This window comes from Lethenteron reissneri, chromosome 45, assembly GCF_015708825.2.
Source record: "Lethenteron reissneri isolate LAM-NWPU_2019-01 chromosome 45, ASM1570882v1, whole genome shotgun sequence".
Classification (NCBI taxonomy): Eukaryota; Metazoa; Chordata; class Hyperoartia; order Petromyzontiformes; family Petromyzontidae; genus Lethenteron; species Lethenteron reissneri.
This window is the reverse complement of record NC_083823.1, coordinates 1,335,165-1,360,364: the sequence shown is the minus strand read 5'-3', so window position 1 is coordinate 1,360,364 and position 25,200 is coordinate 1,335,165. Positions and strand designations below refer to the sequence as shown.

The 25,200-nt window shown below is 44.3% G+C and overlaps 1 protein-coding gene across 4 annotated transcripts; it reads right to left on the bottom strand.

Annotated features, from left to right (window-relative positions):
- Positions 1-101: 101 nt before the first annotated feature.
- POLD3 (DNA polymerase delta 3, accessory subunit) lies at positions 102-24,151 on the bottom strand. 4 transcript variants are annotated; one of them, XR_009756510.1, is made up of 15 exons: positions 23,912-24,151; positions 22,671-22,726; positions 21,067-21,169; positions 20,513-20,552; positions 18,672-18,804; positions 17,726-18,014; positions 16,236-16,293; positions 15,806-15,908; positions 15,260-15,513; positions 12,553-12,638; positions 9,872-9,956; positions 5,967-6,052; positions 5,246-5,405; positions 2,704-2,784; positions 102-618 (listed from the first exon to the last, which is right to left on the bottom strand). XR_009756510.1 is itself a non-coding variant. In XM_061570523.1 (14 exons), exons 1-13 carry the CDS (start codon positions 23,984-23,986, stop codon positions 5,289-5,291), a joined length of 1,485 nt encoding a protein of 494 aa, XP_061426507.1. In that variant the 5' UTR covers positions 23,987-24,151; the 3' UTR covers positions 2,610-2,784; positions 5,246-5,288. The 4 variants fall into 4 exon arrangements, 3 of the variants coding, with proteins under 3 accessions (XP_061426507.1, XP_061426509.1, XP_061426508.1); XM_061570523.1 differs by lacking the exon at positions 102-618 and having other exon boundaries at positions 2,610-2,784; XM_061570524.1 differs by lacking the exons at positions 102-618; positions 2,704-2,784 and adding an exon at positions 2,829-3,477.
- Positions 24,152-25,200: the final 1,049 nt, after the last annotated feature.

Below are 25,200 nucleotides of genomic sequence, written 5' to 3'. Positions count from 1 at the left end.
CGAAACATAACATATACAAATTTATGTTTAAAAATACTTTTTTTTATTTCGTTTGATAGAATATAGTATTGTCATACGTATGACATAAGTATACCAAGTTTGCAGTCGATACCACATTGGGAAGTGGGTTAAAATTGAGTTACAAGATTTGAGGATACAACAACAGAGTGAGTTAATAGAAAGCGTGTAAAAAGATTGTTTAAAAATAAAAATAAAATGAATGATAGAATATAGTATTGTCATCAGTAAGACATAAGTATACGAAGTTTGCAGTCGATACTACATTGGGAAGTGGGTTAAAATTGAGTTACAAGATTTGAGGATACGACAACAACAACAGAGTGAGTGAAATAAAAGCGTGTAAAAAAGGGGCAATGCAGCAGGATAATTTAAACATAGGCGGCAGGCGGCCACAGCCAAAATCCTTTGGGATGGGTTGTTAAGTATGGAGGAGGTGGTGCTGGGTGGTGAAGGGCCGATCTGGGGTGAGCGCGGGACAGAGCAGAGTGGAGATGAGACGTGCGGGGCCTCCCCGGAGCCTGCGAATTGATTCGCGGGGTCGTTCACAGATGCACACAGAACAAGGCTCCATGGTAGACGACCGCTCCTCCCTGGGCTCTGTGGTGCCAAGACGCAGACGCGCACACAACGACATGCACAAAACGCACAGCATGCGCGCCCGCCCGCCCGAGGGAATAAGGGCAGATGAGCGATAATAGCCAGCCAAAGAAGTGAACACGCGCATGAGAAAGCGATGCGTTCAGTCGCGAGAAGATGGCATCTCAAGACCGTGAGCGGGTTGTGTCAACGTGGGGAGGTTTACATCCAGGAGTGGACAGATCAGTGCTCATGTTTTTTTTTTCACATATATATGAAACCCTGCAATGATAAACATGTTTGAAAAAATTCATGTTTACTTGTTTACCGAGCCTTCGGGGGTAACATGCTACTTACTATATATGGGAATGGAAAAAAAATTGCAGCCGATTATAAAGTCAGAAGGAAAAAATGTGTTTCTGCTTTTCGTGTTTTAGGTAATAAAATTGTTGGCGCGGTATTGGTTGCTCCACTAATGTGAAATGTAAACTCATTAGCCTCACATGACTTGACCCAACGAGTCAGACATTGAATTAATTTATTTCTCACTGGCGGCGACTGGGGGCAGAATGTCAACTCATTAAGGAGCGTGGAGGTTCAGCAAGCACTCTCAAAAGCACGTCGCTTTGCAGGAGCCACGCACGGCTGTATGCATGTGCGGTCTACTCATGTAGGTGTATGGGATAAGGACAAAGACTCCCCCTTTAACAGACTGTTGGGGCAAGTGCTGTTGTTGGCGAGCACCTATGAAGGCCGACACGGTACACGAGCGGATTGAGTGACCAGCACAACACCCGACCGCCTTTGTCCACCCAGTGGCGATGTTTACACATCGCGTCAGATACTCATTTGAGGCCGAGTCGACCCAGGGGGGGCCCAGGCCCAGTCAAGATAATCGTCAGTGGTGTTAGGTGCGTGGGGAGTGACACGCACACACGGGAGCGCGACTGTCCAACACGCGGTGGCTACGAACCCAACGACGCGAGTTTTGATTCCAGTACACGGCCAAAATTGCTGATATCAAGAACCAGTTGTGGACATCCCCTAAGTAGACTCAACCTTAAAAATAAGTATTCCGGTGCAGTGTGTGAACAATAGCAGTGGGGAGACAAAGGTGCATGGTTGTGGCACTGGCTATACCACCCCACGTTATACAGTTTATACAAAAATACACAAACCCAACGCTCGCCAGTGTAGCTCTAAATGCTGCTGGCATGCTGCTAGCGAGTACCCATTAAAGTTAACATGACATAAGATGCTGCAGTGCATACCAGGACCACACTCAGTTATCCCAGCTGTTAATTTCATTCCAAGTCGACCTAGGGGAGGCATTAGACAGATTTGGGAAGAGCTTGCCACTGGTGTTGCCCACCACCAGGAACACAATTCATGTTTCACAGGAAGCAAACCACTGCATTACCACTCCCCACACGCACACTCACCGTCATCATGCTTTTAATTGTGCCAAGTATTGCCTTGGGCAGTTTGGCTGATAGAGCCCACCTAAACTCAACTTCCTAGTCAAACCAGCAATTCAGCATAGAAACAAGTGTGTATACATCGCAGGCAGGGTGAAATGTACAATGCCTATACACAGGCACACATGTATTAAGACACGTCAGTGTGGGGGATTTGAACCCCATTCGTAGATTATTGCCTGGATTCATTGCCGTTCACCGAAGTCTTTATAGCCGGCATTTCTGGCCCATTACGCCTTTCTCAACCGTGGCCACTTTTATCGCTTGAGCAGGTTAAGGAGGGCCGATTATTCGGTTAGTTATGCGACACAGACTAACAATGCTTTCATTTTCGAGACCGTTCTGTGCGCGCTTTGTAAAATTGCAATCCAACTCGGGGATTTATTTACTACTCGAAAAAAAAATCAAGATTTATTGTGCAAAAATATATATGGTAGTAAAGTCGGGCAAGGTTTTTTTCCTCCTCCACCCACCCCTCCCTTCCCCAACCACTATGGGATGGCAATTAAAAGCATGCGGCATAGTAACTCACTGGCCCACGCTGCGTCGATCAGGGGGAGCGCGCAGGTTCAGAGGGCAGCCCCAGAATTTTCTTGAACACAGAGCTTTCAACAGAACTGTAACTCACCGTTGTCCATTTGGTAACGTGTCACGGTGGGCACCCATCCCCACGCGCTGGCCAGGTCCAAGCCCGCTTGGCTTCCGAAGTCTGACAACAAGATGCATGGCTGCAAACTCGCGATAGAACCCAAACAAAAAAGCTGGCTCTCTTCTTTAGTAAACGGAGGCGTTTATTATCGGTAACGAAAACACACGCGACTATGACGGATCGCAGCCTAGCATCGAAATTGTCTGCAACGTCCAGCCTCCCGAATAAACACAATATTTCTCTGTTACTCGCTCGCTCGAAAGGCTCACTGCTTAAGATCAACTATTTTAATCTACACACAGCGTTTGCTCGATCTTGCGACATTTTTGACCTCTCGTGTTTTAACCACACGGTGCAGCAAAACAGAAAGGACATCGCAGGTGTGTTTTCCTGTTAGCGGGTCACCAATATTCAGTGTTCTCTTCATAACGATGCCCAACCACAGGGACTTCAAACCATCATTCACGACATTTGAGTTTCAAAGCGTACAACGTGGTGTACATCATTCTCTTGACTTTAAGGAGAGAAAGTACTAAATAAAATACAAATATAACTTTAGTTCTGGCTTCACCGAAGCTCAAGACTTATTTAGAAGGGTCCTGCTTAGAATGGTTGTGTGCTAAGTAACCTCAGTTACAGACTCAATCTAGCAGTCTAACACGCACCTACCTCACATTTGCAATGCATTTCCTTAGCGTATTGTGCCTTGTAAAATAAAATGGCCCAAACCTTCAAAGCAACATTTCTTCTCCACTGATGTCATGAGCATCATCCATAGGAAGACATGTGGATTATACACACAGAAATGATCAGAATGCTGTAGGAATGAAACCGGTAACACGACAGAGGTTTTCGCTGTTTAGCTCGGCGACTGAACTCTAGCACTTGAAACGAAACGTCGGGAAAGTCGAACACTTTGCAGTACAACACAAGAACACATCAGAGCACTTACAAGCGTGTTGCTGGACTAACCGCTCTCTCCATACGGCTGTGGTACGTTGCTGCAGGCTGCGTAATGTGTAAATGAGGTTCTTTGAAGGTTTGTAAAAAATCTATCAAGATTAAGGAGGTGGGTGTAATCTTATCTTTGTTTTATACCCTCCACATTCCATCCACCACCCCTCCCCTTCAGAGGTCTACCCTGTGCCATGCTATAATATTGCTTCCAATCGCATTGACATATCAAGGAATTTAAGCACTCAACAAATGCAATTTCCTTATCCTTAATCTTAACTCTATTGATCTTGAGAGTGGACTGGATGATTCATCAAATAATTTTAGTATTTGGAGGGGCCAGCGAGTGAAGAGGATTTTAAAAATTTGGTGATGGAGTCCAAATCGGACATCCGGGGAAGAGATAGAGCGATGAAACCGGCGGTAAGAATCAACACTTGAGCTGGTGCAAGACGGATTGCTCCATCGCTGGATTGTGAAGGGTGGTGACAGCCTGGAGAGGCCTTCATCCAGCAGTGGACTGATCATGGCTGATGATGAATGAGGTCAAGGAAGCTGAATCACAGAGGGAAAGAGAGTGATTGGTGGTATCTTGTGAACTCCTTTTGGGAGCTTCTCACACATTCATTTTGTAACTGGTGGGGATTCAGTGCGCCCCAAAGCCCACACACAACAAGTTGTCCTGGTCTGGCGAAACACAAATCCAACAGTTTCAAAGCGAGTTAGACCAGGCACGGTATTGCGTTCTCTCATGTGACTACAATAATTATAAATCCATCTCACACTGCGATGCGTGATGGGGTTATTTGCACGGCAGAAACATAACCGTACGATGTTTAGTTGACTCCAAATAAATGCTTATGAGCATCACAACAGTAGAATTAATCCAACATCAACAATTGCAAAAAGAGATATAATGAGATGCAGCTGCTTATTCGATCGGACATGGTGTCCCGAGGAGCAGAGATAGCGCAGGACAGGGCAGCGTGGAGAAGGTTGGCAAGGAGAGCGGAACACCCACTTGAGTGGGACCAACGCGTGTGGAAGAAGCTTATTTGATGTTTTCACCCACAAACCATCAAGATCAAGTAGGATAAACCGTTACACGTCAGTTGCCATCATCACTTCCTTTTTATTTACACACAAACAAGATAATGTGAATGGCAGCACAGCTGATGACATATGCATTGCCAAGTCTTAAAAATGAACAGTATGTGACGGTCTCCACACACTTTCCCGCTCAGTCTTACACAGCCTCCTAAACGCCCTCACATCGTCTCACGCGGACTTCACCTAGCCTCATCTGGCACACACGATCTCATCCACCCTCTCTCAGTCACTCACCCAACTTCACCCAGCCTTACACAGCCTCACACACGGCCTCAGGCAGCCTCTCAAGTCACTCACACAGCCATATACAGCCTAACACACGGCCACACACAGCCTCACCCAACCACACACAGCTTCTTCGCAGGCACTCAGTCACTCACCCAGCCTCAACCAGCCTCACCCAGCCTCAGTCACTCACCCAGCCTCACCCAGTCCTCACACAGCCTCGCACGCTCACCATTTCCATCGCTACTCGCATGAAGTATCCATTCCACTGCACGTTACTTCTTCTGGAAGAAGCCCATGATGGATGTTTGCTTTCCGAGTTTGCTCTGTTGAGAAGTCTTTTTGTCTTTCCCCTTCCCGCCTTCCGTCTTTTGAGCAGCCTTCTGAGGAACCTGACAGGAAGGCGACACACCTCCATGAGGGTTCAGTTTTGGTGAAGCCCCACAATTACCTGGCCAGTCTTGTCGTGAGGACCCTCCACCACCCGACATAGCCAAACAAATAAAAATTTTAAGTGTACAAAGGTTTAACAATACACAAATTATTATTCTTTAGGTTCACCGGTAAGTTGAAAAAATTATCGATTCGTTACAATTATACGTTTTAGCTGCCGCGTCGTAAGATGGAATAGAACTCCAACCTCTGGACTGCAAGTCCAGTGTCGTCACGGATTACTATAACTGTAGATTTAAAAAAAGCTTAAGCGCATATTTCTCGAATATTAGAACCAGGCCCTGCACCCCATTGTGTTTTTGTTAGTAATTTATAAAGGATGCAATACTGTTCTGTCCTGTAATGATTCTTGTCATTGACATATTCATGTTAGGGGTCCCATAATTCATATGTAGGCTTTGACAACCAATATTAATTAATTATAGTGGTCCCAATGTGGCTAATGTGGCCTGGTGTATAATATGCACTGGTCATAGTTTGTAGCAGAGGGGATGCTTTACCGGTACTGTTGGTGCTTTCTTGGTAGCTGGTTGGAATTCACCCTCACTGTCTGTACATGACTCACTCACCCAATCTTTCTCAGTCACTACCAAAAACAGAGAGACACACAACACATGTACATGTTTAACACCATACACATGACTCAATTATCTGTATACGGACACAATCACACCCACAACATGCAGGTACCACGAGGATGAGTAATATGTGTATGCATTATAGACCCTGCATGTGGCCAAGTAGCGCTGTGACAGACACACACAACAGCAGGAAAGCTGAGAGTCCATATCATGCATGAGGGTCAGCTGGGCACATCATCCCTCCAGGTCAATAAAATAAATACCACTTCATCATAATTTTGTGCGAAGTTAAACCACCAATGCCCCCTTTCCTCCTTCCCACCCATTAAATAACCACAAATAGGTCAGGGCCCCCCAATGGAAATGGGAACCAACCCGTGCATGTTTAAACACGGAGACATTTCATATTAACGTGATTCGGTCTTTTAAAAGAAGGCAAGTAATGTTTCACTGGAGGCAGACTGGGAATTTACAATCACTATTAGTATGATTGTTTAACAGCAAGTCAATAGTGCAACGCGCCTGGAGAAGAACCAAGCGGCGTCGAATGTGCACGGCGCGGAGCCGCGGGAGAAACACGACACCCGACCGACTGGAAAATCTGCGCTCGGGAAAGCTTCGCTACGCGTGCAAAACCGTAAAACGGATTTTCACGCCAGTCTCCTCGCCGCAAGGGAACTCGACCGGATTACGACCCTGACGGCTGCAAACGGCGGGCTTAGCCACGGCACAAAATTCAATAGCGGCAGTAAAAACTTGTGTTTGGGGTAAAAAAAAAAACATATATAAAATGAAAAAAGGACAGGAATTCATCACCATCATGCTGGGAAAAGTATCAGAGACTTGTGCGTGCAGTCATGGACAAACACAGATATACACGACGCAAAAATGTGTAATATATTTCACACGTTTCGAATGCTCGTTGAGGAAGGCAATGAAACGGGTGTAGGTGTGGAATGGAATGGAGGGTGTTTTTTTTTACATATTTAAATAAATAAATGGCTAGCGGCCCCATGAAATGATTAGGCACAGTGATGGCACTGTGCACTTCAAATGGACTTGGCGCTGTTAACCCCAAGAGAGTTTCACTTCTTGGCCCAATGCAGTTTGTGCTGCATGATAAAAAAAAATGTATATATATATCTATGGCTCAATAAATGTCAGCCTGATATTGATATTTTTGAGAACTCTTTTATTTCTCCGTGGAACTTTAAGCCCCGTGTGGGTCATAGAAGGAATCAAGGCGAAAGTGCTTAGCCATAGGAAACTGTGTTTAGAAGTAATTTTTTACTCCAGGGGTTACGAGTATTGTGGCGAAAATCACTGACAAAATGCTGCCGGTTGTCCCAGCTGTTGTGGTGTTTATTAACATAATAAATATAGTTTAGCACGTCAATTTAGTTCTAATGAAATGCAATCTCCGTTCAGCGATGTCCAACAGACACCAATGACAGAGACTGCCGCTACCCTGTTTTCTTTCGATTTAATAGGAAAAATATAAAGCTAAATTAAACACATATTATAAGAGTGATGCCAACACAGCAGCAGGCTTCTCTTGGCAGGAGAAGAAGGCAATGATATTGCATTAAGTAGCTTCGCATTTTATACTTATCTCTATTGATGCCAGTGGGAGACAAATACACACCACGCTGCCTTTGTGTGAGAATGAACGCATAACTATGTAATAAGAATAAAGCGACTGCTTTGGTAGCTGTTTACCATCAACATAAAAAAATTATTTTAACAGGACCATATATATGAAACATATATCAGGCTAATATTTCTGGGAATAGCTCTTATTAAAAAACGCACACATCGATGCAAATGCCCAAAACATCCCCTGCCTATATTTTCTATAATCTGCAACGTTAAAGCATACATATTATATTCGATATCTATAACAATACGCCAACTTGCACACCTGTACATACATGTTCATGGGTGTGCGAGGCCATGTTTTTATGATTATAAGTATGAGAGGGGAGTGGTGGCACAGTGGTTGGTAGACTGCGCTACAACTCCGGCGACGGGTTCAACTCCCAGCCACACATAACATCAGTGACATCAGAACAGCCCCTGGGCCGCGGCGTTGAAAGAGCACCTGGTGTGCTATGTAAAGATCCGCAACGGGGAGACAAACTCGGTCGGGCTCTACGGGAGCCATTTGTCTTTAATTATACACATGATTGTGAGTGCTGGCACGCTTGGAATCCAACGACTTGAGAAGTAGGGCAGGTGGACGCCAGTTGGAGCCGTGATGCATATCGACACGGACTAAAAGGTTTCTAATCTATCCGTCTGGAGTTTGAGTGTTCGTGACGAACGTGTACTTTCTTAGTCATGAGACTAGATGAGCATTCCCTGCGTGAATAAATAAAAATGGTGGCAAACCATGCGCATGTGTACCTGCCACCAGCAATGACTAGGAGGATCCATCACCACATGGCAACTTTGCCAGTTGTTGCTACCGCAGTGGCATTTAGCGTGCGTCTGAAAATCCAGCACACGCTGGAGCAATAACGCAGAGAACGTGGGGGCAGAGAAAAAAATGCAAAATATCTTGGATGGCAATAAATTAATTCCAAATATGCATAATGCTGGCGACTCCGTGGACAAAAACACAATGTGAGAGCCAAGGTTCTGTGCAGGATTAGTGACATTATACCATGGACACGCCTGCCTCATCGCTTCTGAACATTTCTAAAGCGAACTTTTAAGAACTTTACGTTTTTATTCAACGTGGAATCTGTACCGTTGGCCAGGTATGACTTTACTGAAACGAAACTCAATAATAACCCAGATGCTTTTATTTAAAATAAACTGTGAATGTTACACTGCAGCCAAATTTATATTGTGGTTAACATTGTGTGATAGCTATGGCTTGCGTAATGGAAAGTCAATTGTGCAGGAACATTGTGAGCGCAAATAAGCCGATTCTAAAAAGCCAATACCAAGCATGCTGTTTTACTGATTAGTGGAAAACATGAAACATTTACTGCACTTTACTGTGAAGAATAAAATTACCTGCATTATCATGTTTTATGTTTCAATTACAGGTTTTCACAATTGAGTATATATAGAATGGATAATTAAACCGTTAAAATTTAATAACCTACATGTTATAAAACATTGTATACTTGCACTATAATTGTATTGTATTTCAAAGCATACAATTATCTTGTGGTGTGTATCAATACACAAAATAAACTAAAAAAAACTTCATCAATAAGAGTAATGAGTTTTAAAAAATAAGTTATTATTGCTACACATTATATTCGCTTAGTACAGAAGGCACACGGTGCATTCTTCGCAGATGAGCTTCAATCAGCCCAAGCGTGCTTATTAACTCCTCGGGTACATTATTGTGAGATGTTTACAGAGTGATTTTTATATATGTGCACTGCACATTACTTTCTCGGAGGGTCTAGCATGGGGATGTTTTGGCCAACACCAATGACACTGATATGCTCCTAGCTATGGGAGGTAACCAGAGAACCCAGCGGGAACCCCTGCAGAACAGGGGGAGAAACCAACTCCATGTAAAACAGTGCCAGAGTCAGGAGTCGAACTCAGGTCCTTCGTGCTGCGAGGCCCAAGTGTTACCACTATACCGCCACCCTGCTGCCCATATGAATCTACTGACCGCGTGACATTGCTGACAACACACCAGGTATCAAGAATCCTCCAAGAATCTACAGGCGATTACAGAGTAATGTACGGAGTAGTATGCATATGCCTGCTTGCCATTATTTGGTGCGAAGCTTTACAGAGCGGAGCGTACGCACGGAGCTGGGAATTTCCCACTCTTCCGTCCGTGAGCTTACCCATCGATCCCTCGTCATCCAAGAAGGTCTTGGATTTGAGAACACGACGCCGTTTCCTTCGCGCACCGGACTTGTTGGCCTCCTGCTGGCAAAAACAAAAACTCACAATATCTCTCACATGTCTGTATGCTGCGCGACCGAGACCTTCCAGGGCCACGCAAGAGGCGCCGGTGTTGTTTTTCCACCAAGAGACCAAGAGCCGTGCAGCCGACGTCAACCGTAAAGAAGCAGTCGAGGCGCGCGAAGATTGACGCGGGCAAGGCTGCGTTCGGGTTGTGTATTGACCGACATCGCAACGAAACTGTGAGGCCCCCAGCCAGATTCAGATACATCGCAATGAGGCCAGAGTAGCAGCAGTTGGGTTCTGCCTAGGTGCAGCAAAAGGTGTGGGTCACACGCTGGCTCGGCTCAAGACGTTCGATTGGAAGACGGGTAGACTGCCTACCCTCGCAGCCACTAGTCGCCACATCACCAAACGAGAAAATCACCCGCAATGTGCCCTTATCTCGTCAATGTCGGAAGTTACGTAGGTTTTAAGCTGAATAATGCTTTGATAGGTATAGGCTGCAGGACTATGTCGTGGAAAGCAGATGACAAGGCAGCAAATTCCATAGACACACTGTACTTCTTTTGCTGTGCTCCCGACATTCATTAATCTGCTCTGATCAGTGAGGTGAAGTGTGACCAGATAACCCCCGCGACCTGCATGGTGTACGGAGGGGGCCTCGTCCAGCAATGGATTGGAAAGGGCTGCAAATGTATAAAGAAGCGTGATGTACCGGGCAATGGTAAAATGGCCCCTGAAGCAGAACAGAGCAGACTGAAACATTTTCACATCCAAAATATCTTAAAACTTCAAGAGCATGTGTGTAAATGGCACCGGAACAGGGAAAAAATTGAAAGTAAAAACTTTGCTGAGTTTGCCCTCTCAGCCAGAACCCAAACAGCAAAGTTAAACATTGTCTCTGCTCCAATGAGAACAGCGCTCATCTCCGTTGACAGTCCTGAGTCAGTGGTGAAAATAAAAAATGCATATGGTAGGGCCCAGCCTCCCCCCATAGTACAACAATGGAGTGCTACTTATTTTACTGGCCAGAGAGGGATGATGGACTGAGCAGACCACCCCCCCCCCCCCCCCCAATAGAGCTTTGAACTCACAACCCTTCCATCTGCGAAACATGCCCTATATGACAACACAACCCGTCCAATCGCAGCATGGAAACGTAATCGACTGTCCCTTGTGCCACGTGGTAAAAGGAGGACCCGAAGAAAAGGACGCGACGTGGGGCTGCCTTTAATTGCTGGGAAACGGACGGGCGAACTTATCAGCGCTAACGAGACTCTGCCCAGACACCGCATAACGAGCACTTTTAATTGCGTCAAACAAAAGCACGGCTGAGACGGCACGGCGCCTCGGCCGTGTGTCGACAACAGTGCCGCCACCTCACTTCAAACAGCGCGTCTGCACAAACCGTGGCACCCCCCCGCCTCTTTATTTAGTGCAGGCGCCCCTTGCACTCGTCAAGTTTAACACGGCACAATCACGGGTGGCGGCTTCGCGCGCTTGCAGGCGCAACACAATCGCCACGCAGAGCGCTTTTGTTTTCCCGAGCAAAGCCGGAGGGCAAGCGAACTCCCCCAATTAAGGTCGTCAATTGACTTGAGGAGGAGGAGGAGTCCCGGTACATTAAAGGCAATAATGTTTAATAGACTTCCCAAAAACCCCAGACTGCGACCGGTCACTACACAGAGCTTGTCAGGAGCACTTTATGGAGGTGTTTGTACTCTCAAGTAGTTTCATACTAGAGGAATTTTTAGACTTAACTTAAATTTGATGTTGTTTAGAAAGACTAATCAGCTCATCATTCGTCCAGATCTATAAAGAAAATAAAGATGTACTTTGTGCTTTGTGTGGACATCAAATCTCATTCCCATGTCTCTCCACATAAAAATTTTTAAGTGTTTTTACCCATCCCATTGGCCGCATGGCCTTCTGGGAGTGCATATATCCTAAGCAGCATGGTTTCATAAAATAAAACTCAGGACCAGTTTCAACATGCAGTGCCTCATCGGTAGTAAGGCTGACTTATACCAATGCTTGTGAATTACCAGATGTTTACAAAGACCATTTGCGATCGATTTTTGCCATAGTTCTTTGCCAAACTATACAATACACAACACATTTGAGGCATTAAACGTTGTTGTGGAGAATATAAGTAATAAGAAACCATATAAGTAACAATTTAAATAAGTGACGAATTAAAAGGTGGCTACTAATTTATTATTTTTCTGTTACTTATATTGTGAGACTTTATGATAATTGCGCGAAGCCGACAGTAAATGTCATATCAAGATAATGATCTCCTTTTAAAAATAAATTAATATACTGTCATGTGAATTACAGGCAAAACCTAGACGGGTAATATTTTTTCAAAACGACGGAAGCTGAAGGTTAAGGTAAAGTTTCATTTAAATGTTATATAAATAGCAATTTGCCATGAACTTACTAGCGATAACTGTGACAACGACAATAGATGCTGTTAATGTACATGTTTTTCAAATATTGTACAGCTGCATTTAAGCACTTTTTGCTTACGATGGTGACATCATAGCTAATTCAGCCTTGTAAACAATTTCACTTTCAACGATGAGAACTGACACTTTCAGGAAAATGGCCTCACCCCTGTTTTTTCTGAACCGATCTTGTCTTGTTGATGCTCAGTCACTTCAGGCAAAGGCGGAGTTCCAATGGTTGGCGGGGAAGGGGCTGAAAGAGAGTGAATCAGAATCGTTATACTGGAGGAATCCAATGAGCTATAGTACGGTTGTCTATGTATGGTGCAAAAAAAGGTCAAGAACATACATACATACAGAAAAAAGCTCTTTTTCACAGATGTCCAGTAGGAACAGGTCAGAAAGTTACAACAACAACACAAAAACACGACAGGAATGCAAAGTATAGGAAAGGAAAGCCAACCAAAAAAAATATGTTTTTTATTTAACAAGATTAAGCTCACTTAGCAATTTCTAGCTTCTTTTTCAGAAGTTACCTGACCACAAATGATATTTCGATTTAAAACTTTCGTGACTGCAGGGATTCATCTTCTTGGTTCTTTCGGTAAAGTCACGTAGAAGGGAAGTAATAAAATAATAAAAATAAAACATAATAAAACAATTCTCACGACGTTTCAGCCACAACGCAAGCAGCCGTCCTCAGGTGAAAACCAGGTCCGTCGAGGCGACAGAGTCTGAATGAAACAGCACACGAGCTTGGAGCATATAATAATGATGGCAAGCTACCCTTTTTGGATGTCCTAATCAAAAGGAGACCTGATGGTTCAATGAGCCACTCTGTCTACAGGAAAGCCACCCACACGGATGCTTATCTAAAACCGGATTCCCACCACCATCCATCCCAGAAGAATTCCCTCATCAAGACTCTATATCATAGAGCCCAATGCATCTCCGACCATGAACACATTTCCAGTGAACTCAAACACGTACGCCAAGCTCTTAAGGCTAATGGTTACTCCGACTACACAATCCGCAAAGCCATCACTCCAACCATCAAGAAGGATCCTGTTGAGGAGCCTTTCAAGACCATCACCTTACCCTACATTGCTGGGGTCACAAAAAAGATCTCCAAAATCCTGATTAAACACAAGATCCAGGTCCGATTCAACACAGTACATAAAATCCGTGATCTGGTCCCGTCTGTAAAAGATGTGGTTCCAGACATACAGTACCCTGGCGTCTACAAACTAAGTTTCCTCTGTGGTAGCAGTTACATTGGAGAAACCAAACGACATGTCTCAGACCGCATCCGTGAACATAAGGCAGACCTGAAACACGGTAGGACAAACACCTCAGCCGTGGCAGATCACTGTTACAATTCAGTGGGCTCACATGACATTGACTTCTCCAAGACAGAGCTCTGCAAGCCATCTGGCTATCATGAGAGATTCGTTCATGAGGCGATCCACATATACAAACACAGAGACAATTTCAACCGAGAAGATAGATTCTGGCTTAGCAAACATTGGAAGGACGCAATAAACCATTTCGGATCTTAACTGATTGTGTTCACGTTTACGGTGACTTTCAGACCGCGTTCCACTCACTGGCATGGTGCAGTGTGCAGAGTAATGTATGGTGTCGTAATTGTACAGTAAACATATAGCAGTATGATACACATTAGGGTGGGTAGAATAATACATAGTGTTATATTAAAATGGATAAGGCAGCAACTGCAGCAGCAGCAGCAGCAAGTGCAGCAGCAGCAGTAAGTGCAGCAGCAGCAGCAACTGCAGCAGCAGCAGCAACTGCAGCAGCAGCAGAAACTGCAGCAGCAACTGCTGCAGCAGCAGTAACTGCAGCTCCCTTTGATGCTGTTAATCCTGCATAATGCACATGCATATGCAGTACTAATCACATTCCTGCATTTCCCATAAATATGCTAAATTCCTTTTGATATGCAAATTCCTTTGTCAATGCGCCCAGCTTATATATATGCTCCAAGCTCGTGTGCTGTTTCATTCAGACTCTGTCGCCTCGACGGACCTGGTTTTCACCTGAGGACGGCTGCTTGCGTTGTGGCTGAAACGTCGTGAGAATTGTTTTATTATGTTTTATTTTTATTATTTTATTACTTCCCTTCTACGTGACTTTACCGAAAGAACCAAGAACACAAATGATATGTAAACAAAGTGGCTCATGATGTGGACATTTATAGCAGCCAATGAATCTAAATAATCTAAACGCATGTTTCTAAATGTGGAGGGGAAAACGGGAGGACTCGGAGAAAAAATCCACGTAACCAGAGGAAGAACGTGAAAACTCCAAAATATAATGCCGTGAGGGTCGGGATCAAACCCACGACGACCTCCTGCATGCCAGGCGAGGAAGATGACATCTCGCCACCGTTAAACAGATACGTGTTGAAGGAGAGACATTTTTACCCACATGCAAGTTGAGCAAGCGCTTGTAATTTTAAGCAGCTGCTGTCAAATGCACCGAGGGAATCAATATCAAGTACCAATGGCACCACCTCGAGGCTTAAATGGGTCACAGCAGTCCAAAAAACATTTTCCAAAACCCTTTAGCAAATAATGTTTGTGTCGTGCACAACACGCAACGCAGAATAACAACTCCTGCCACTTAAGGTCATGCTTCACAAGGTCCAGATAGGAGGATAAGTGATATAACCTCATCCACTATTTACAAACTAAATCTGCAGGTGGAAAACACCACTTATTTATTTATTTGCATTCTTTAGGGAAGGCTTAGACATTCAATATGTACATTATTGCTTATAAAATGGAAATGTTTGCACTCCGGATGGCTGGTGGAACGAACGCACAGGGGCGAGGCGATCGAGCATCGTCATACCTTCCTGCTCTTCATCTTTATCATCATCGTCGTCATCGCCGCTGCTGCTGCTGCTGTCTGACACAGGCTGTCGGATTCTCTTGCGCTTTTTGGCCTCTGGCGATGCGCCCCTCTTCTTGCCGTCACGTACAGCCGCCCTCTTCCCAGCATTCCCCGTTCCCTTCTTGCCGGCATGCTTTGACTCCACGGCCGCCACCACCTTCTTTTCTTCCTCGTCTTCGCTGTCCGACACCTTTGGCCGTTTGACTCTCCCACTGAGAACCAAACAACATTTGCGCACCGCTGAATCAACATTGGCTTTTTAACCACACCGAGCCAGCTACATGCAGAGCTATTGGAGCAACATCTGTAAGTTGACCTTTTGTGTCTCACTGTGTTTTGGTTACAAAAGACATTGCCATGTCCCTACACGGAACATGCAATGGTTTAACTGAGGCATGAAAAATACACACTCATCTCACAAAATCCTACAAACACACTTGCTAATGTACGTTTCAAACAATCAAATATTTTGAACGATCGCTTGGACCACAATGAAAAATGCACCTGCTGTTTCCACGTGTGTCATCAACCTTCGCCTGTTTTGCCTCCTCCGTTGAAACACATGCCTTAACCTCAGTCTTGATTTCTTCCTTGGGTTTAGCTTTCGCTGCAAGATAAACAAGAAGGGGTTATCACTTACAATCCGGCCGCATGGCACTGCGGTTAGAGGACTTGACTCATCGGAAGGTACAACCCTTCGTTGTCGATATAATAGCACGTTGTGGGAAGTCAAGGAATGTCATCCTATGATTATACCGGCTCAGGGATGCCAAGAGAGATGAGTTCCCCTCCCCCAATGCCAATGTGAGCAGGAAGCCACTTTTACGCCATCTTCTGAATTATTTACGAGCGAACGAGTAGGACTGTTCATGTCTGGAACGCGCCTAGAACATTTCTTCCCGGGAGGGGGGGGGTCACCTTCAGGTGAGCTTACCTGCCGACGCAAATATGCTGACCTTCACCGGAGCTTTACTAGAGGCTGCTGCAGGCTTCTGAAATTACACACAAACAGACCAAGGTGAGTATCAGATCGCTAAAGACTGCGATCAGTGTAGGGTGTAGCGAGCGTCATGGCTTATTAATGAACACGAACTCGGATAGCCTCCTCTCAAGAGTGCTCTGGGTTGCACAATTTATTGCCATCTATCCCTACGCAGTTGCAGAAATAAAACTGTCGCTCACACGTGTAAATTGAGGTTCTGAATATAAATCTGTAGAAATTACATCTTAAGGAACGTAATTATGCCCCGAGCTTCAAATGTTATACATATTGATCATTCAAATAGCAAATGACTTAAAGACACACAGTATGCCTCTGAGTAAAAAAGCTGATATGTTATAGTTCAAACTCAATCCTTTAATAATAATGCTGGGCTTACAGTATTATGAAGGGGTTTTCCATTAAAAACGGCCACATTTTTTAAATAAATGAGGTTTTTTTTTGGGTTAGATTATGGATATTGGCCACGAAAGCCTACGTGTTTTTTTTATTTAAATCACAGTTGCTAAACACAAGCTCAGAAGCTCAAAAAACCAAGCGGCCACCAACAAACAGCACTATTGAAGTCGTCATAGATCAAACTTACACGTCTCTAATTGAGAAGGGTTTGTAAAAGCTTGGGAAAATAGATGACGATGGGAGAAAATTCCAAAGTTGAGCAGAGCAAGAAAAGGGTGACCTTAATAGTCTGGTGGTTGAACAAAGTGTGTATCAGAGTCGGTGTGGTAGACAAAGTCCTTAACATGGCGGGAGGAATCCATCGGTGATGTTCAAGAGAAGACTAGCGGTGGTAGTAGCGGTAGAAGATGAATAAGGCTGTGACTAACTGGCATCGAGTGAGTGACTGGAGTCAATCGGTGGGTGCTGGGTCATCCATAATTCTGATCAAGCAACAGTAAGGTAGGAACTGGATGTTCTACCCCAAATATGACAACAGTATTCCAACTTTGGATACATCTGTGCTTTGCATCGTAGAAGTCAGAATTTTTCACAGTTAAAGGAGACTTAGGAATGGAACAGAAACCCAAACTTGGGATGCCTCCATTAGCCAGATTAATGATGCATTACTCATATGGTAATGGGAATATTTGATCATCCCTTATTTTACAATCATAAAACTAACTACCGACGCTAAGACGTATTTAACAATTCATAAAACCCATTATTACTCGTGATACAAGCATACAATCGCACGTGTAAGAATCAATAATTCATACATGTTATAGGAAACGCAAACCCTGCAGCCACGAGAGATTCTGCATGTACAATGTTAACAAAGACGCTTGAATCAAATTGTAAATGTTAATCACAACAATTCATGAAATCTCTAAACGTGGCACATTAGTTACATGTCTACCAAACAACTACTTATTAGACTCATTAAAAAATATATAGAGCAAAATATATTTTAAATGACGAATCACCTCCTTGACCGGCTCTGGGGCAGGAGATTCCTTCTTGACTTCCTTGCTGCCACCCCCCTTCCCAGCAAACATTCCCATGATGCCCTTGGGTGCAGCAGCACGCGGGGCGGCTTTAGGGGCGCATTGACCGTTGGTGGCAGCAGGGGGTGCGGCAGGGGGTGCGGCCGGGGCAGCTAGGGGGCCGTCGAGAGGGTCAGCCGGCTCCTGGGTGGAGGTCGCCTGAGATCGCAGGGCCTGCATCTCCTCCGTGCTCCGCGCGACACCCCGCGAGTACTGAATGCTGCTAAACCTATACGGCAGTAGCCAGAGACAAAAACAACGCGAAGACTTCTTCAGTTCTGGGAAAATCGCCAGCTGAAACTGGTTGTAAATTACCAGCGGAACGTCGTACTCAATTTGTAATGTTGAGGGTTTCCGCTCCAACACTCCGGTGTGCTGAAGTAATAACTAATTGCCATGATTTGTTTACAAAACCACCCTTACTAATTGGCTGTTTCGGGTGGTGGTGGGTTAACGACACATTTAAATTTACACGATCTAACCAAAAAAACCTTTAGTATGTGTAGCGACGTCGCTGCACGTCGCTGTGTGTGGCCAGCCAGGGAAAGGCACGCCATACAGCAACACATTGCCACCACGGACACCGCTGAAGGGGAATGCAGTACCGGCCCTCGCAGGGCTTGGGCAGCACTGTCCGACAGTCAAGGATGGCACCCTGCTCTACGTGCAGGGTGCCGGCGAGTGCCGGCCTCGGAACGAGGTTGCAGGAGGCCATGGCACTCTGGTTGACCCCGGAAGACACGTGACCGGAGGTGCGGAGGTGTCTACCCGGAGACCCCCAAAGGGGGGGGGGGGGGGGCTGGGGGGACCACGTGTCCAGTGGAGAAGCTCCTCGAGAGTTCGAGAAGGCGGCTGTGCGGCAGTGGTGTGTGGCACCCGCTCACACCTGCTGGACTGGTGCAGGTTGTCGCGGATGATGTCATAGTCGGCCATGTAGAGCACGCCGCTGTCGAGCAGGCGGGCTCGCTGCACGCTGTACACGTGCACGCTCGCGAGCAGGGAGAGCTGGGCCTTGGCGCCTGCACAAAGTACAAACGGTGGCACTGAGTCTCGCACGGACACCACACCCAGCCCTGTGTGCTGGGAAGCTTTTATGAACGATTTACACTCGGGTTTAAAAGATTAACAACTGTCATCATTATACATGTTTCAGTTTCCTTTCAGTTTCATTTATTAGGTATAACCCTGTGAGCCATGCGGCTCTGGACTCGGGTGTAACCGCAACAAACAAAAACATGAACAAGAAACATCTTGAAGTGACTACACGCAACAGAAAAATCCAGGAAAAAACAGCAAAGTCTTCCAGAAAAAAACACTATTTCAACACTGTGTGCAAAAATCCCAGTGGGATGCAAGTCAAACAATAACAACCATAAGATAATTTATATTAACGTTAACAGGCTAACTCTGTACTACAACAAACAAACACGGCTAAACCAAAACGTTTTCAAAATCACCAAAATAACGCTACAAAAACAATGTAATAGTGATCATAGGAACTGTGATTCAAATTTAACAATAAACGATATACATAACATGTACGACCAAACTTTGCAGCCATAACTGGCTGCATGAGTCACTCCATAACAGCAAGAGTATCAGTAGCAGTATCAAAACTTTTCAATACACCTTTAAAGATCAGCACAATATTATCAAAACTCAAGATCATACTTTGCCGCGGTCATCCGGAGCGAAACATTTGATTTCAGGCCATTCTGAATAGCAGTGGCAGCTAGGGGTGTACAACTCCTCTCGAGCAGTTTTGAGTGAAGATCTCACAGGTAGTGATCTAAGTTGTAGTTTATTGGCGAAAGCATTCCAGACCCTGGGGGCATCAATAGCAAAGGCCCTTCCTCCAGTATTTGTACGGCAATAAGGAATGTGAAGCTGGTAAATGAGCGAAGACGTTAGGTCACATTTGTTCTTCGAAACGGTGAGGAGATCCAGCCGGTAGTCTGCTGATGTTTTTGTAAGTACATGTATGTAAAACATACAGAATACACATCAGACGGATATATCTACTGTTGGATAAAGGCCTCCCAGTCATCACCAACCCTCGCGTTCCTGCACATGAGCTGATCTCATCGCTCCATATCCACGGCGGTCGTTCTTTTGGGCACATCACCTCCTTTGGCTGCCATTCCATCACCACTCTCAACCATGTGCCATCATACCATCTAGCGACGTGTCCTACCAATGCCCAAGTACTTTCGTGAGTATGTCTCTAATTTCCATGCTGGGAATTACACTGACAGAGAGAAAGATGAGCACGTGCATTAATGGGCTCTTACCCGGTTATAAATAGTCCTCTGTCTTTTCAAAGATGACCGCAGTGGAGGTAGAATCATATCAGATAATTATGTACAGCTAGAGATTGTACCATCACAGCACCACGAGTAAGTGACAACATAGGGAGGACTTCATGGAGCAGCAAACAATGACCGATTGCTCATGACTGGAAATCCAAAAGCAAATATTCTTTACATGTAACATTCCCATTAATTGACTAAAACGCAAATATGTTTAATCTGTATATAATATGCTTTAGTTATTTCAGGCTACCCTCATACAATGGTAGTATTACCATGACGATGTAATAAAGCTTACTCTGGTGATCGCATGGGTAGCTTACATGATTAAACACTTTGACAGGTAAACGACTAAAAATCACTAATTTTTATTCGTGGAATTTTGCTTCGAAGAAAATGCATGTGATGAGAAGCTCACTTTCCAGCTCTTCTTCTCTCACCACAGATACTTTGTGACACTGGATTTTAAGACAAAAACACAAAAACATACAAATAATATCCATCATTAATAAGGTACGTATTATATAACTCAAATTACATGAAGCTATATTATTTGGAAGAATGCATCCAAACTCTGAAAGTGTTGTGTTGGACTATCCTCATCTTTGTTGGTGATACAGAGCCAGCAGTGGAAATTCTGCATTCCTATGATAGGGCCAGACATGTGGTTTAATTCATCTGTACTAATTTTACAGACTACAAAGGCAAATCGATGATGATGAAGATGATCATGACTATAATGCAGTAGCTAATGATGATAATGAAGAAACTAATGATAACGTTAATCCTCGATTATGCTGCGGGGTATGATTACGATGATACAAATAATGATGACCAAGTTGAGTTAACTATTCCTGTGCTCTACAAAGTGGGCAACCCTGAAGACTGCTTTGCATAAACTATGGTGCACATGCACACATTGTTACTGGCAGAGAAATGCATTATGGGACAAACACAAGGTGCGCGGCTCACAGGCAGCCCGTCCAGCGTGGAGACGCCCGACACAAGGTACGTGACGTGCAGCGCAACCTTGGGCTTCTCCTCTCTGGCGCGCCGCACAAACTCCCACAGCATTCTGTGAAGGCAGCCACAGAGCAGTCACACCGCTGGCTGCACGGAGCAAGCATCTTTACTTGCATAATAGAAGTTTTTGGGTTAGATCACGTAAATATATAAATCTGTCGTTAAAACCTGCCACCACCTGACACAGCCAACTAGTAAAGTGTCACTAGTACAGCACACCGGTGTGTTGGAGAGCCAAGCCACAACATGTGCAATCTGAGTACGACGTTTGGCCAGTAATTACAACTAGCTTCATCAGGCGACAGCCAGATTTGTGGAGAAGCGACCTGTTTCGTTCCTTATAGAGAGGCGTAGATGTGTTGACCACCCTTTTGCGCTCTTGCTCAATGTGGGGGGTGGGGGGATTACTGAGTCAAGGGACATTATCCATGTGCATTATGCGAGCCCTTTGAACGTCACCTTCCTGTCTATTGTGTTTATTTAACCGGCGGGAAGGACAAGTTCAAAGGGCTCGCATAATGCACATGGATAATGTACGTTGCCTCATTAATCCCCCCCCCGCCCCACATTGTGCAAGAGCGCAGAAACGTGGTCAACACATCTATGCCTCTATATGAGGAACGGAACAGTAAGACTTCTCCACAAATCTGGCTGTCGCCTGATAAAGCAAATTCTAATTACTGGCGAAACGTCATACTCAGATTGTAAATGTTGTGGCTTGGCTCTCCAACGCACCGGTGTGCTGTACTAGTGACAACCCTTACTAGTTGGCTGTGATGGTTGGTGGCGGGTTTTAAATGACACATTTATATAATTACGCGATCTAACCGAAAAACCTCTATTATGGATGATATTGGTCGCGAAAGCCTACGTGTTAAACTGATCTTTACTTCCGTTCACCCACTCAGTTAATACTATCTGGTCCCCGAACGGTGGCACACGGCCGGGTTTGGTGTCTCATGCAGATTTCACCGTGTGCTGTATAACGCCCAACCTGTAGCTGGACTACAATGTGGCGGCAAAAGGCAGTCCAGCAAGTGGATTGATGACTTCCCTTTATAGATTGGTGTGTGTTATCCCCATTTATTCGTGTATTTTCTCCAACTACGATGGTTTTCTACCATGTGCAAAACATTCAAGTAAAATAAATGACAAAAATATCTAAATCGTTTACTCCACCAGCCTAATGTGTTCCGGAAGTACTGCCGAGTATTCAGATGTTCAAGACACGTGTACCCCATGACCAATGTGAACCTATTCAGCTATACAAGACACATTGAAAATAGTACGCAAATGGTATGGCCGAATAGCCCAATGCAATATCCACTCACCGAAAGAATACCAATAGTAGGTTTAACTTTCCTGAATTTTTTTACTCACATCGTCCCTTCACCAACCCGTACTGATATGACGTTATTTGAATTATCCAGATGTGGTACAACTCTATTGAATAACCCACTATTGAGGTGACAGTTATGTGCAGTACCGTAAAACAATCTCAGTGGCAACGTAACCCAAGCATGTGGCTCTAGTTTTGGTTGCAGATAACTCACTTTTTTGCAGTGTTCACATGCACCTGCAGAGTGAGGCTCAGCCATTTGTATGTGACCTGCGTGCAAAAGTAGGGGGGGGGGATAACTTAAACGCGAATTTCCATTCACTTCGTTAGCTATTCACATCTCAGCGCGCACTGCAATCATCCCAAATCATGTAAGCAGCACTGCTATGTACCTTGATAAACTGAAGACGGTTGGGTACGTACGGTGCGAAAGAAACACATGGAGACGTTAACCAATCGGCTTGATTGGAAACTTTAATAAAGAAAGCTGCAAAGTATGTCCATAAGATAAATGTACGTACGAGCAAAACAAGTCCTCAAGAACAGATTCACGAAAAATAATGTTATTTGTTGTATGCACACCTGTAGATATTTTATTTACCGATGAGGAATACGAAAAACTTTGGCAAGCTGATATTTGTCACGAAAGCCGGCACTTTCCACATGAGAGCAATAACGATTATAAACTATTATAAGGCCACTCCTAATGATACGAGCAGTGTGGAGCGATGGGTGGCAGTCGGCACGAGTTTCACAACATCTCGATTTAAAGCTTTCGAAACTGCAGGGATCCATATTCTTGGTTCTTATTGTTGTAGTTTTATAATTTAATTATTTCCCTTCTACGTGACTTTACCGAAAGAACCAAGAGTATATATTTCATAACATCATTAACAGCCACGACGCATATAGCTTACACACTTGTTACACAACTGTAATGTTTAGTAACGGACCGTATGTACATTTGCATTACGCATTGTATAAACATTGACGCATTAAAACCAGTTTGATACCGATCTGAATAACAATGTAAGACGTCTGTGTGTCATGAGTATGCGAATAGATACGGTATATATATAATACTATTATTATAGATACTGTATATATAATACTATTATATATACTGTATAATACTATTACAGTCCTGTTGACACGATTAACAAAGTTAACTGGTTAACGTGACTTTTCAGGTATCAACAAACTGCAATAACACGCATCTATAACGCTTTACTTAAGCACACAAAATGCAATCCAGTGCAAATTAATCTTTTTTGTTTCCAAACCACAACGTCGAAGTAACAATGTTGTAATAATTTAACAGATTATGCACAAGCGTAACTTAAACCTGACACTAGCAGTAGGCCCCAGGCGCTAGGCAGCAAAGGCGTGCGGCCTATTCGCTTTAAAGATGTATTTACGTTTCCCTTTGATTTGTCAAACGGAGCGTCCACTCACGATTCTGCTCTCGTCTTCAATGAACTCGTCGATGTTGTCGATGTACATTTCATCGACTCCCGTAGCTGGCGGCATTGTTTACCTTTAAGAATTAAATTTTAAGCTTTCGCGCTCCAAATCTCAACGCCGATTTTTTTATTTCCCAAACGCGTTCGGCTGAGTTACGGAAGCCCGCACGCGTCGGCCGCATTGTAATTCACAGTTAATACAGGAGGGCGTGCGGACCTATTGATTGTATTCCATACAACTGATACACATGATCCATGCGTTTGTGAAATTCAATTGCACAATGTGATCGTGGTTAATGCATAGCACAGGGTGGTCCATGTGTCTTGTGACTCGCCCCCCCCCCCATGAACTGGCCCTTAAGTATTTCATTTGCATATGCATTTTTTTATAAAAAAAAAACTTTCGAAAATATATTAAGTTTCGATTTAAAGCTTTCGTGACTGCAGGGATTCATCTTCTTGGTTCTTTCGGTAAAGTCACGTAGAAGGGAAGTAATAAAATAATAAAAATAAAACATAATAAAATAATTCTCACGACGTTTCTTTTAGACGCTGTCGCCTCGACAGACCTGTCTTCACCTGAGGACGGCCACTTGTGTTGTGGCCGAAACGTCGTGAGAATAATTTTATGTTTTATTTTTATTATTTTATTACTTCTCTTCTACGTGACTTTACCGAAAGAACCAAGAAGATGAATATATTAAGTTTTAGAAAAATGCAATTGGGGCCACAAGACATCCGGACCACCCCTTCACATGAAGGCAAAGGCGCAGCCCTGCAACGGCTCGCTCACGCCAAAACATCTTGGAATAGACGTCTCTGCAACAGCTTAACAATTAATTAATTTCCCTTATAAAGGCACAACATCCGCAGGCTGGCCATTGCCGATGGGTGAAGATGACGGAGCGTCCACGCGTGGGTGCACAGTATGATGACACCACCAATGCTTTTGCTGCATTCTCTTCTGCTGCCCACCCCCGCAAGTGCCGGACTGAGCGAGTGCGGGTCCTGTAGCATAATGTTATAAAGAGGCCCCAAATAAATAAATAAAACACGTAAATATTAAAAACATAACATTTTTACTTGCATAGTAAAGTAATTGTATTTTGTCATTTGCTATACAACCAGATAATATGACAAATCGCTAACCTTAAACACCCAGTCGTTCATAAAATCCGAAGGCGGTATAGTACTATAGTAATAGAGCAAGTGCAGAATCACTGAACCGGAGTTGATAGCTTCAAAGCGTTTAGCGCGGGGCCCTTGAAAGTAGCATGTGTA

Excerpts from the sequence above, each read along its gene's own strand:
- POLD3 (XM_061570523.1), bottom strand. The coding sequence starts at position 23,986 with ATGCCGCCAGCTACGGGAGTCGATGAAATGTACATCGACAACATCGAC. Across the intron at positions 22,727-23,911 it reads TTGAAGACGAGAGCAGAATC|GTCACATACAAATGGCTGAG; the intron begins GTGAGTGGACGC and ends TTTTGCACGCAG. Across the intron at positions 9,957-12,552 it reads TCGGTTCAGAAAAAACAGGG|CAGGAGGCCAACAAGTCCGG; the intron begins GTGAGGCCATTT and ends TGTTTTTGCCAG.